A 14403-nucleotide genomic window follows, 5' to 3' on the forward strand; every position below is an offset into this window, starting at 1 on the left:
TGTTGCAGTACGGTCACACCCAGCAGGTGGCAGGGGAAGAAATACAAGGCCAGCGTGCTCCTCCTTCTCTGAGCACAGATCCGCGTGCAAAACAACCCCCCCAGAACCACTCCTTTTTCATTAGGGTCTAGGTTGGGTGCAGCTGCAGGTCTCCTGCAGTTACCAGTGACACTGGTGCTGGGTACAGAGGAGGAGGGCACCGCCCCACGGGGTAGGGGAGTGACCGTGCTGCAGACTTGCCACTGGGAAGCCTGGTGATGCTGCTTGATGAGGGTACATCCTCCCTAGGCGCACGCTCTCTTTTCCTCCACCATGCTGCAGCAGAGAAATGGACGCCGCTGGCTGGTGGTAGCTTCAGCTAGTTTCGCGCCTAGGATATCCCGTGAGCAAGGCAAACTCCGGTGTGGGACAAACTCCTGCATCTCCCTCCCTGCATCTTCCTTCCCTCCCTCTCCAGCAGTGTCACTGGCTGGGTCTGCCCAAATGTCGCTTCCTCCTCACCAGCAGTCACAGGCACTGGTGATTTACTTGGCAGTGAGCAAGATGTAGTGATGGAGGGAGAAATGCCGCTGGCCCTCCTCTCCACGGTTGGCGCTGCTCATCCTCTAATCCTCCTCGTTGTAAATAAAACCCAACCTTTCTCCTGCACTGCCAAAGAAAACCTCACAAATACAGCACCAGAATTCATGCTGGACCATACCCCACGCTGCCTTAAATCACGCCTCCTGTCCATTGCTGTTGCAGAGTTTAGCACTGTCTGCAAAAGAGACAATAAAATCTCAGCAACAGGCCAGACACCCCAGAAGAGGTAGAAAGTGTGAGGCATGACTTTGGGGAATGGTCCAGAGTTTGACAACTGAAATGTAAAGCTAAGAAGGGCCAGGGGGAGGGGGGTGCCGAAAGCAACCCTTGGCCTGGGCGTTGTTTTTGAGGCACCGCTCTGCCTACATGTTCTATGTGTAAAGGCACGAAACGATGAAACACAGCACCCCATCCCAGCTCTTTCAGTCTGTCTTTTTTTTTTTTTTTTCCTGCTCTCTTCCCTTCTCCTCTTGCTCCTCATCAAACCCCCACAAATACCATCTGGAGATGCCCCTGGCAAGTCGGCAGCCAATTCGCCCTAACTGTTTAGATTAACCAGAACTTGCCTGCGGGGCTCTGGCAGTCCAACAGATTATCAAATGCGGTTGGAGTTTGACAGATTATATGTCCCATGTGTCCAGAATTTTTGAAAAATCTGATGAATTTCCATCCAGGGTTTTTTTTTTCTTTTAAAGTTTCACACATCTCTAGGCAGGATGGCAGTGGGCAGAGCTATTTCAGGGATGTGTTGCTCCCAGGAGGAGCTCCTTATGGATAAGAGATCCGGAGCCTGCCTTCCTGGGCGTTAGTTGGATTTACTCGCGTATCTCAGAGCAAGCCTTGCACGTGCCTTACAAAATTAAGACTCCTGTACCTCACTGCTACTTTGGAGATCCAGGTGAGAAATGGGAGCGCAGAACTGGGCAGGAAATTTCAGTCTGCTTTTGTTCTTTTTTTCCAGCTGCGAAAAGCCAGCAGAGAGGATGAAGTCTCGGAGCAGGTGCGTACCTGGCAAACCCCAATACAAAAGATGTCCTGTTGTGTACTGACCCTGATAGCATGCCCCTTCCCGCCCCTCATCCTGACTAGGATTATAGGGAATCCCTTCCCACACAAGCCTGCTTACAGGTGGGATTTCTGGTTCTAAGTGTTTATAAAATGTAAATTTGTTTGCGTTTCTCCAGCTGTTTAGGGATATTCTAAGAATACTAAAATTGGTGTGTTAGCATTTTTTCAGTAAAAGGACATTTGTTAGGTTACTGCCTTCTGCTATTTTTCGAAACTCTGCACATTTTCAAGCTGCTGGTTGCCCTCTCCCCCAACCTTGCACACACTTGTCCCCTAACTTCTCCACCTTCCCAGCACCTTGGGTCCGCCCCACTCCCATCCGCCTGGCACACACTTGTACCATCCCACAAGTCTGTTCTGCAGTCCCCCTGCAGCTTCAGTATGGTGGTCCCCCAATAATTAGGCCCCCATACCTGCTGCTGCTCCTCTGGGCCCCTCCATCAGCTGTTCCTGCTGCTCACTCCCAGGGTTCAGGGCCCCTGCCATCAGTTGTGCCTACCACGCTTCCTCTGAGGGAGACAGAGAGGTATATAGATGAGACCTTCAGGGACATAGTAGTCCAGTCCCAACTTCAGACTGGCAGCCCTGGTGCTGCCTTGGAGGAAGAAGGTCTCATAATGGGAGAGCACCAACCAGGTGTAGCAGGAAAGGATCCTGTAGCAAGGACCTGCTCTCTAGGTGATGCATTGTCCTTTCGCACTGAGGATATCTCCCCAAGGCCTACTGCCCAGGAGGGAAGGGTTAGGTCAGCCATCATAGTTGGTGATTCGATTATTAGGAATGTAGATAGCTGGTGGCTGGTGGGCGTGAGGATCGCCTGGTAACATGCCTACCTGGTGTGAAGGTGGCGGACCTCACGCGTCACCTAGATAGGATTTTAGACAGTGCTGGGGAGGAGCCGGCTGTCGTGGTACACGTGGGCACCAACGACATAGGAAAATGAGGGAGGGAGGTTCTGGAAGCCAAATTTAGGCTCTTAGGTAGAAAGATTAAATCCAGAACCTCCAGGGTAGCATTCTCTGAAATGCTTCCTGTTCCACGCGCAGGTCACCAGAGGCAGGCAGAGGTCGAGTCTCAATGCGTGGATGAGACGATGGTGCAAGGAAGAGGGATTCAGTTTTGTTAGGAACTGGGGAACCTTTTGGGGAAGGGGGATTCTCTTCCGAAGGGATGGGCTCCACCTTAACCAGGGTGGAACCAGACTGTTGGCACTAACCTTTAAAAAGGAGAGAGAGCAGCTTTTAAACTAGAACAAAGGGGAAAGCCGACAGTCGCTCAGCAGCGCATGGTTCGGAGAGATGTATCTTTAAAGGATACTAATGATGCATTAGAATTAGGGCATCCCGACAGTGAGGTTCCAATAATTAGAAAAGTAGTCCAAGTGCCTGAGCTAAAAAATTCTAACTTATCCCTATCAATTAAAAAGCAGAATAAAAATACAAACAAAAAACAAACTTTGAAATGTTTGTATGCTAATGCCAGAAGTCTAAGAAGTAAGATGGGAGAATTAGAATGTATAGCAGTAAATGATGACATAGACTTAATTGGCATCTCAGAGACATGGTGGAAAGAGGATAACCAATGGGACAGTGCTATACCGGGGTACAAATTATATCGCAATGACAGAGAGGAGCAGTCGGGAGGAGGTGTGGCGCTTTATGTCCGGGATGGCATAGAGTCCAACAGGATAAACATCTTGCATGAGACTAAATACAAAATTGAATCTTTATGGGTAGAAATCCCTTGTCTATCAGGGAAGACTACAGTGATAGGGGTATACTACCGTCCACCTGGTCAAGATGGTGAGATGGACAGTGAAATGCTAAGAGAAATTAGGGAAGCTAACCAAATTGGTAGTGCAGTAATAATGGGAGACTTCAATTACCCCAATATAGACTGGGTAAATGTATCATCAGGTCACGCTAGAGAGATAAGGTTCCTGGATGGAATAAATGATAGCTTTATGGAGCAATTGGTTCAGGAACAGACGAGAGAGGGAGCAATTTTAGATCTAATTCTCAGTGGAGCACAGGACTTGGTGAGAGAGGTAACGGTGGTGGGGCCGCTTGGCAATAGTGATCATAATATGATCAAATTTGATTTAATGACTGGAAAAGGAACAGTGTGCAAATCCAAGGCTCTCGTGCTAAACTTTCAAAAGGGAAACTTTGATAAAATGAGAAAAATTGTTAGAAAAAAACTGAAAGGAGCAGCTACAAAAGTAAAAAATGTCCAAGAGGCGTGGTCATTGTTAAAAAATACCATTCTAGAAGCACAGTCCAGATGTATTCCACACATTAAGAAAGGTGGAAAGAAGGCAAAACGATTACCGGCATGGTTAAAAGGGGAGGTGAAAGAAGCTATTTTAGCCAAAAGATCTTCATTCAAAAATTGGAAGAAGGATCCAACAGAAGAAAATAGGATAAAGCATAAACATTGGCAAGTTAAATGTAAGACATTGATAAGACAGGCTAAGAGAGAATTTGAAAAGAAGTTGGCTGTAGAGGCAAAAACTCACAGTAAAAACTTTTTAAAATATATCCGAAGCAGAAAGCCTGTGAGGGAGTCAGTTGGACCGTTAGATGATCGAGGGGTTAAAGGGGCACTTAGAGAAGATAAGGCCATCGCGGAAAGATTAAATGATTTCTTTGCTTCGGTGTTTACTGAAGAGGATGTTGGGGAGGTACCCGTAATGGAGAAGGTTTTCATGGGTAATGATTCAGATGGACTGAATCAAATCACGGTGAACCTAGAAGATGTGGTAGGCCTGATTGACAAACTGAAGAGTAGTAAATCACCTGGACCGGATGGTATACACCCCAGAGTTCTGAAGGAACTAAAAAATGAAATTTCAGACCTATTAGTAAAAATTTGTAACTTATCATTAAAATCATCCATTGTACCTGAAGACTGGAGGATAGCAAATGTAACCCCAATATTTAAAAAGGGCTCCAGGGGCGAACCGGGAAACTACAGACCGGTTAGCCTGATTTCAGTGCCAGGAAAAATAGTGGAAAGTGTTCTAAACATCCAAATCACAGAACATATAGAAAGACATGGTTTAATGGAACAAAGTCAGTATGGCTTTACCCAGGGCAAGTCTTGCCTCACAAATCTGCTTCACTTTTTTGAAGGAGTTAATAAACATGTGGATAAAGGTGAACCGGTAGATATAGTATACTTGGATTTTCAGAAGGCGTTTGACAAAGTTCCTCATGAGAGGCTTCTAGGAAAAGTAAAAAGTCATGGGATAGGTGGCGATGTCCTTTCGTGGATTGCAAACTGGCTAAAAGAGAGGAAACAGAGAGTAGGATTAAATGGGCAATTTTCTCAGTGGAAGGGAGTGGACAGTGGAGTGCCTCAGGGATCTGTATTGGGACCCTTACTGTTCAATATATTTATAAATGATCTGGAAAGAAATACGACGAGTGAGATAATTAAATTTGCAGATGACACAAAATTGTTCAGAGTAGTTAAATCACAAGCAGATTGTGATAAATTGCAGGAAGACCTTGTGAGACTGGAAAATTGGGCATCCAAATGGCAGATGAAATTTAATGTGGATAAGTGCAAGGTGATGCATATAGGGAAAAATAACCCATGCTATAATTACACGATGTTGGGTTCCATATTAGGTGCTACAACCCAAGAAAGAGATCTAGGTGTCATAGTGGATAACACATTGAAATCGTCGGTTCAGTGTGCTGCTGCAGTCAAAAAAGCAAACAGAATGTTGGGAATTATTAGAAAAGGAATGATGAATAAAACGGAAAATGTCATAATGCCTCTGTATCGCTCCATGGTGAGACCGCACCTTGAATACTGTGTACAATTCTGGTCGCCGCATCTCAAAAAAGATATAATTGCGATGGAGAAGGTACAGAGAAGGGCTACCAAAATGATAAGGGGAATGGAACAACTCCCCTATGAGGAAAGACTAAAGAGGTTAGGACTTTTCAGCTTGGAGAAGAGACGACTGAGGGGGGATATGATAGAGGTGTTTAAAATCATGAGAGGTCTAGAACGGGTAGATGTGAATCGGTTATTTACTCTTTCGGATAGTAGAAAGACTAGGGGACACTCCATGAAGTTAGCAAGGGGCACATTTAAAACTAATCGGAGAAAGTTCTTTTTTACTCAACGCACAATTAAACTCTGGAATTTGTTGCCAGAGAATGTGGTTCATGCAGTTAGTATAGCTGTGTTTAAAAAAGGATTGGATAAGTTCTTGGAGAAGTCCATTACCTGCTATTAAGTTCACTTAGAGAATAGCCACTGCCATTAGCAATGGTTACATGGAATAGACTTAGTTTTTGGGTACTTGCCAGGTTCTTATGGCCTGGATTGGCCACTGTTGGAAACAGGATGCCGGGCTTGATGGACCCTTGGTGTGACCCAGTATGGCATTTTCTTATGTTCTTATGTTCTGGGTTCAGGTCCCTTGTTATCGGCAGGTCCTGCTGCTGCTTCTCTTGGTTTCTGGAGCACAGGAGTATGGGAACTCTGTGGGCTCAAATTTCAGAGCAGCAGCCTATGGCAGGGGCCCACAGGACCCACAACAGCTGCTGATGGGGACGCGAAACCTGGGGGAAGAGCAGCAAAGCAGAGGAGCAGCTAATGACAGAGAGAAAGCACCAGAGCTGATGTTGATGGGTGAGATTACGGTTAATCAGTTTCAATTTTCACATTGTGTTGAGGTTAATCAGTTAAAACTGAGATCAAGAAGCTCTAGGTATAGGTGACTTTTCTCTCCCCCCCCCCCCCCCCCCACCCCGAATCTGATTCTGGGGATCCCCTACCCTGCTTGACTCTGATCCATGTTATAGAGCGATTCTCAACCGGTGTGTCGTCAAGCAGTGGCAGGTGTGTCGCGTGCTACCGGTCTCCCGCTGCTCTTCCCCCCCCCCCCCCTTCCTTCAACGAGCGAGAGAGGGACAATCTTCCACTGCTGTCGTTGCCGCCCGGGCTATCAGCACGTTCAAGCCCGGATGGTAACGACAGCAGTGTCATTGGAAGCTGGCAACTGCGCCTGGGCCTTTTCATCTTTCCGCACCTGCCCTCCCCTGACCCGGAACAGGAAGTGATGCACCGTGGGGTGCACGGGAAGATGAGGCAGGTTTAATGAGGCAGGTTTAATGAGGCAGGTTTAATGAGGCAGGTTTATTTACCTTGGTTTTATTTACCTTGGTCATTCTTTTGTTATCTCAGTGTTAATCTCTCTTTTGCCTTCTCTTCATTCCAAGTTGCATTTTATCCCTGTTTTATTGTAACTGCTACCTTATTCTTCTATCACATGTTAATGTTTTTAAGTTATTAAGTATTTATTCTGTTGTCACACCTTGTTATTTGTAAACCGGCATGATGCGACTCCCATCGCGAATGCCGGTATATAAGAAATTTAAATAAATAAAAATAAAGAAGGAGCCATGCTGCATGAAAAAGCAGTGGCGGCAGCATCGGCCTGGAGCAGCAGGGTGGGCCTGGAGCAAAATCAGAAGCAGCCAGAAATTGGCACAGGAGACAGCAGAATTAGCCTCCCGTGGCCGATGGGATTCTTCTTTCTTGGCCTGCGGGGGCTAGAGGAGGTGGCTGCTGCAACTACCTTTTGTGCTGGAGGGGGTGGGCAGGAAGTGAGAGAGAGCCAGCCAGAGTGAGAGAATGTATGTGTGATTGACAGTGTGCATGTGTAACTGTGATTGAGAGCCTGTGTGTAAGTGAGAGCATTTGATTGAGATCATCTATATAAGTGTGTGAGAGAGAGTATGTGTGTGATTGAGAGAAACTGGTCAGAGAGGTGATGTGTGTGTATAGGAGAGATGGAAATGACTGGTCAGGGAGATGACTGGAGTGTGTGTGTGTGAGAGAGAAAGTGATTATGGGAATGAGAAGCCTGTGCATGTGGAGAGAGCTAGCATAGGAGTGAGAAACCTGGGTGTGTGTGAGACACAGCATGGAAGTGAGAAGCCTGTATGTGTGTGTGTGTGTGTACACATGAGAGAGAGAGAGACTGTTCAGGAAGGTGACTGGTGTGTGTATGTAAGAGAGAGACTGGTCGGGAGATCATTGGTGAGTGAAAGACAGAAACTGGTCATGGGGATGTAACTGGTATGTGTGTGTTTGAGAGACAGAGAGACTGGTCGTGGGCCCTAAGGAAGAGGACCATGAGTACAGAGCTTCAGCCACTACTGCTTCTGGTGTGTGCTACTGGCTTGCATGGAAGAGGAGTAGGAGAGCTGCTGGAGGGGGTTAGTAAAGGTGGCTTTTTAAGTTTATTTTTCTTGATTGACTGCCATTTTAATTACTGAATATTATGTGAGGTGTCTGTGGTTTTGAAATATTTTATTGGTGTTTGAAGAATTTTAAATAATTTTTATGAGTTTTTAATTGTTGGATGTTATTCTGTTCATAGTTGTTGTGAAACATTTATTCTGCTTATTAGTATAGTTATACAGTTATTTCTGTGTTGGGATCTATAGCTGTTTGGCTTATTCTGTTTTCCTAATAGGAGGTGTATTGGTGTTTAGGGCCTGATTTAATATTTGTAGTGTTGCCTTTTCATAGATAGGGTTGTAACTGTTTGAGTGCATTCCATATACAAGTGTAACTGTGTGCGGATTAGTTTATGTACATAACTGCAGATCCTGGGAGTATGTTAGGTCATTTCTGTGTATGTGACCAAGGTGAGGTATTTTACTGTATCAGTCTTATTTGTTGTATTTTCTCAAGAGGACATGCATTAGTGATAAACTGCTGTCTTTTCATAAGTAGGACTATTGAGCCTGGTAGTTGGAGTTTGTGTTGCTGTTACTGAAATGACACGAGAACCAGAATATCTTTTTTGTACGGGGAATGTCCTAATTCTGCTTTACATCCATAATTATGGGTCGGGGGGGGGGGTTCTTGTGGATGCAAACTGTACTTTTACATCTAGCCCCATGACTATCATGGGTTCAGTGTGTCATGCATGTAAGTGTGTTTGACAGAAAAAAGGTTGAGAACCACTGGTCTAGAGAAACCCTCCCCTATACTCTGCCAATAGAGAACCCCTCCTCTAGCATGAATGGTTATAGGGAACGCTTCCCTGCACATTGATCCTGATTTTGGGTAACTAACCACAGCTCTTGCTCTGATCCTCCTAATTGGCCAAGTTTTCTCTCACCCTGATCTCATCTCTAGAGATTCCCTTCCCCCCCACCTCTAATCCCGATTATAGAAAGCCCCTATTCTTCTTGATGTGAATTCTTGGGAATGTTGTTCCTTCTCTTTAGCATCTGTTATAGTGAGACAGAAGGGATAGAAATGCCTAGAAAGGTTCTTTATTCCCTGCACCAGGTGATAAGTCAGACAGAAGGGATAGAAAAGTCTTTATTCCCCGCAGCTGAGAATAATCTTTATTCCTTGTATCATATGATACAGTGACATAGAAGGATAAAGGTTAATACATCATTCTTGTTTGTTAACCTTTATTCAAGTGAACCAACACGGATAGAAATGCCTGAGAATTTGTTTTTGTAAAAACGAACAGATTTTACATTAGTAGATGTATTTTTCTACTGTGTGTGGGTGTACAGTAAAGTTACAATGGTAAATGGACTCTGTAAAACCTAGTCAAGCAAGGCCAATCAGCGGTGGCAACATGACGCACTAAGTATCTGCCTGTTGGTTGAAGCAGGAGAGGGATGCATGCTCGCTCAGTCTGGGCTGCGAGGAGCGTTCCTTCCCACTCTTCCCTTGCCGCTGCCTGAAGTGTTTGCCTGGAGTTGAAGCTTGAGTGTCCTGCATCCCTGTTTGCATTCCCTTCCAGTCCTCTCTGGTCTTCCACATGCTGCCTGCCTGCTGCATATTGCAGTGACGCCACAGTCTAAAGTAAAAGGCAGCGATACCGCAGAACTGTGACCGCGTGGGTGGGCAACATCAATGGGAGCCGGCATGTAGTGAGCAGTGGGAGCCGGATTGCCTGCTCCCGCTCACCTCAGCCTTTCCCCCTGCAGCCCAACTTTTCTCTCTGCAGCAACAGCAGCTCAGACTGTTGCTTTTCACTCTCACCGCTGACTGTCTTCTCTCAGCAGTGGGTGGCAAATAGCTCCTGTTACTTTCCCTGGTCAGCCCAAAGTTGTTATGCCCCATAATGGGAGGCAGTTAGCAGGCCTCCACTGTTGTCTCTGCCAGGACCATAGCTCCTCTTCTTCATTACCGCTGGTCCCTCCTGTACCCTGGGCCCTGGCTCCTTAAGTGGCTCACCGGCAGCATCTAACAAACAGACACACAAAAAAAAAGTGAAATACTTGTTTTCTGGTTGAAAACTTGGGGAAAGTTTGAAGCAGTTTTCAAGGAAAGGCAATTTTTTTTTTTTTTTTTTTTTTAAATATTAGCTTCACTTGTCGACATGATTTCACAAATCTAGCCCGATTATGGATGTTCCGCGAGGAAACGTCAGATGTTCAAGCTTTTCTAAGCCTGCACATGAAAGAGAGAGAGAGATGTTTCCTGGTACATATGAAGACCAAAGGGGAAAGATGCCTCTTGATCTTTCTCATGAAAATGCTCTGGAAGTCGGCCATCTTATTTCTACAGGAAAAGCTGTGGAGCTAGCTGAAGTACTTGAGAGAGAGAGTTTTTTCAACTTCTACATTTTCTAAACTTGGACTTCTTATCTAATTGCTCTTTGAACTGTATCTTACTGAACTCTTAGAGGGGGCAAATATATGCAAATTTATGCAAATGAAAGTCCTGGTCTGTGGGAAAGTTGGAAACTCTGCTCTGGACCCCTCCTCTCCCTCTGTGCTGGCTTGATTTTCGCTGGGACAGGGAGGAGGGAAGGGAGAGAGATGTAGGATTGTAGGAAAAGCATTGCACCTCCAGCCCCTGATCACAAAACTCGTCCTGGAGCTGGTTCATCTGGGTATAATCCCCGATTGTGGTTCTCAGTGAACACCACGTTGCTGTGGAACTCGGAAACCTTGAGCAGTTCATCGACACCCAGGAGCTTCGCAGCCCTCGCTGTTTTCCCTGAGTCTGGGCGGGTCCAGCAGCTAAGCTGGAGCCCAGCCCCATGCGCGTGTAGAGGCCAACCGCTTGAGGGGGAAGTGTCGCATGCGGCAAATGGACCAATCTGCCCTGTGGGGCAAGGACGGCTGCCTGCACTGGTCTAACCCGCTGAGACAAACTGTCAAGTGTTCCTCAGGCTCTTTGCTTCCAGCCTGCTCTCCCCTTTTCAGCCACTGGGCAGGAGCTCAGGCTGCCCCAGCGGGAGTGTGGGAGAATCCTGCCGATTGTGAGAGGCTTGGCTGGTCTGTTCTCAGATCACTTCTCATTCTGTCTGCTCCCTCTGGGGCGTCCACTTAAATGTCATCTGCAGAAAAGACAACAATGTCCTTTTAATCCTTTCACAATGTCTCTCTCAAACAGGCCGATGCTGTAAAATGCGCTCGGCTGTTGGATGCATGTTGATGAGGCTATTAGTCATTCGCCCGGGATACCGCACATTTTACACTCAGAAAGTAGTGCCTGCTTTTCTGCACATCCTCCGACTTAATATCATAGCGATATTAAGTCAGAGGAACCAAAAGGAAAAAGATTACAAGAAAAATTTTAAAAAATGTGCCAGCGGGTCAGGTTAGGAAAATGGACACTCGTAAAATTGAATGTCAGTTTTCTAAACCCACTGACAGCCACCTCTCCTGGGTTTCCGCTGCTAAAGAGACCCCTCATTTAAATACAGGATTGCGCTCCCAGGAGAGTTGGCTGGGTGCGCGTTGGGAGTGCGGGCGCTCAACATTGAGCGCCTGTTCTTCCATGCATTTTACAGAGGCCTGAAAGACACTTAATAGAAATGGTCCCTGAGGCACTCCATTAATCACCTCTTTGCTCAGATTGAATTACACTTTCCACTACCCTCTGTCTATCGTTCATCCAGTTTTACCATCGAACTTTCTATGTGGGACAGTTTCAAAAGCTTGGCTGAAATCCAAGAATGTCTGATCCAATGGATGCCACAATCTAATTCTGTGGTTTACCCAATCAAAGAAATTGATCAGACTCGTCTGACACGTTCTCACTCGGATAAAGCCTTACTGTCTTGGATCCTGCATCCTACTGGAGTCAAAATACTTCACTCTCCTTTCTTTTAGTAGAGTCTCTGTTACTTTACCAGTCACTGAAGTGAGGCTAACCAGCAGGGCTGACCCTAGGGTGGTGCGGGACCCAGGGTGAATCTGCTGGAGCAGACTTTCCTTCTGAGTTTGAAGAGCAGGTGGAGCTCCCCTCCGGACCCTCTGTCACTGTACCCGCTTGACCGATGAGGTCTCCCTCATCACAACTCCTGGCCTGCTTGCACTTAGGAAGTAAACATTGGCAGCATAACAGGAGGTGGGGTTATGCAGGGCCCCACACAGTGTGGGGTCTGGGATAATCTCCCCAACTGCCCTGCCCTCATTTACTCCCTATCACCAGGTTTTTATGCAGAGGAACATAAGTCGCAGCAGCCAGGATCCTTACTAACACGCGCAGGATGGACCACATCACACCGATACTAAAAATACTTCATTGGCTACCCATCCACTACAGAATACTCTTCAAAACTCTGACCATCATTCACAAAGCCATATATCATCAATCCTCTCTACAACTAACCATTCCCCTCAAATTACACTCTTCTTCAAGACCTACCAGATCTGCATACAGAAGCTCCCTACAAGTTCCTCCCAGCAGCTCCACTAAACATAACTCCATCGAAAAACGAGCGCTTTCCACCGCGGGACCACATCATTGGAACTCTCTCCCACCAGACATACGCCAGGAACATTGTCATCTCACATTCAGAAAAAAACTGAAAACTTGGCTCTTCGCCCAAGCATATCGCTGAAGGAAACCCATGGTACCCGCAAGGACCTCTCACAGCTGCATCAAGTATCCGCTATTCTAGAACCGCTCTTGTATATTAACATTGCAATAGATTCTCCATTATGTAAATATGTATTTAAGTTTAACAGCGAAACAACCGCTCCTTGCTGATAGACTCTTCTATACGTTTAGAATAGAAACTGTTAACCTATCCTTCTAACAGCCATGTTCGATCCCCCTGTTTTAATGTAACTTTTTCGCTTCCTATGTTAACTGGTTTCCCCCTTGTTTATTGTAAACCGGTACGATAAGACCTTGTCTTGAGCATCTTATATTAAAAGAACGTAAATAAATAAGTCCTGCAGAACCACTCCCGTCTCCAGAGGTGGATTGAACAGTTCCTTCAGTGGACCTGCCGAAACCTCTCCAAGCTCCCTTTAGTATCCTAGGACAGGGCTTCCCAAACCATAGGTGGGAACCCCAAACGGGGTCACACGACCTTTAGCTGGATGAAATTCAGAATGCTGTCGCTGATGTTCAAGGCCCTTAAGGGTCGCTTGTCCTCTGTACCTGAGGGAAAAGCTATCTGTATACGTGCCTTCCAGAGCCCTTAGATCTTCACTCAGATCCACCACATCAATTCCATTGTCAAAAACAAATTAAAAGAAGAGATGGCCAAAATAGGTTCTTCCTGGGATCAACCCCTGTCCTCTGAAACTCCCTCCCAAAGGAGTTCCGAGAAATGCAAAATTGCTCTCATTTTAGGGAGCAAATAAAAGCCTGGCTCTTCTCTCAGGCCTTTAACACAAAGAGACTGAGAGATTTCATTTTTACTGCGTGTAATTTCTTTTCTGAATTAATTCGCAAATATTTTCTACTATGTTTGTTGAACTTACTCAGTATTTTGTTAAGCACCGTTTTATTGCCGACATGAAATGTTTATTGCTGCTTTTTTATTTGCTACTGCTTTGAAGCTGTTATACACTAGTTTGGTAAAGCTGCAAATGGCCTTTGCACATCTGCTGCTAGTTTAATGTACTATAAACCCCCTTGATTGAATTTCATATTAACAAAGGCAGGTAATAAATGCAGATAAATAAAACCCAAACATTTTTAGCTCTCTGTATTTAGCTTTTTTTAGTGTAGCCCACTGTTTTCTGCTATACAGACTTTCCCACCCTGCCAGTGCCCCCTCAAGATGCTCCCCTATTTTAACAAAGTCCAAGATCCTGACCTGTGTGACCTCTCTCTGTTCTTGCTCTTATATTAAACCGTGCTGTCTGATGATCACTGGCGCTGAGGCGGACACCCACTTAGACATTAGAAAAGCTTTTCCTGTATTTAAGTACCAGATCCACTATCCCCCTCCCACCTCAAGGTTTCCATTGCTGTTTGCCTGAAGAGTGTCCCTTGAAGGGAATCCAGGATTTCCCTATTTCAAACCGATTCCCTAGTTTGGGATGCTCCCCAGATTTATTAATTTATTCTTAGAATTGATCTGCCGTGTTTCCCAAAGGCCCGACGTGGAATACAATAATACATTAGTCACAAAAAAGTACAAAATCGGACAAAGACAAAATATCAACTTAAGAAAAAGTATATAAAAATACAGTTCATAGCAATCAGCATTAATATGCAGCATAAAGTGGACATCTAACAAAATACAAAAGTAAAAAAAGAAAAGTTTGAGATAAATTTCCTGTTTTGCAGTGTACAACGATAAAAAAAAAAAAAAAGAAATAGTCAACGCTATTCCATGAGCTACCTTAAAACAACAATCAAAATGCATTAGTAAAGAAGCAAACTGTGGCTAATTTCCTAATTCTTAGATAATCAGGTAGGTAGATCTTTAGGAACTGCATTCCAGAGCCTTGGTCCAGCATAAGGGAGAAATTTTTTCCAGTATTTTAA

At 45.3% G+C, this 14403-nt stretch overlaps 1 protein-coding gene across 1 annotated transcript in view; it reads left to right on the top strand.

Moving 5' to 3' along the window:
• MLXIPL (MLX interacting protein like) overlaps nt 1-14403 on the top strand; it is a 314897-nt gene that overhangs the window by 79013 nt on the left and 221481 nt on the right. Inside the window, exon 5 of the mRNA XM_029613542.1 lies at nt 1544-1582. Within this exon, the coding sequence (XP_029469402.1) occupies nt 1544-1582 (39 nt within the window). The remainder of the gene's footprint in view (nt 1-1543; nt 1583-14403) is intronic.

The sequence above is a fragment of the Rhinatrema bivittatum genome, chromosome 8 (genome assembly GCF_901001135.1).
Source record: "Rhinatrema bivittatum chromosome 8, aRhiBiv1.1, whole genome shotgun sequence".
Taxonomy (NCBI): Eukaryota; Metazoa; Chordata; class Amphibia; order Gymnophiona; family Rhinatrematidae; genus Rhinatrema; species Rhinatrema bivittatum.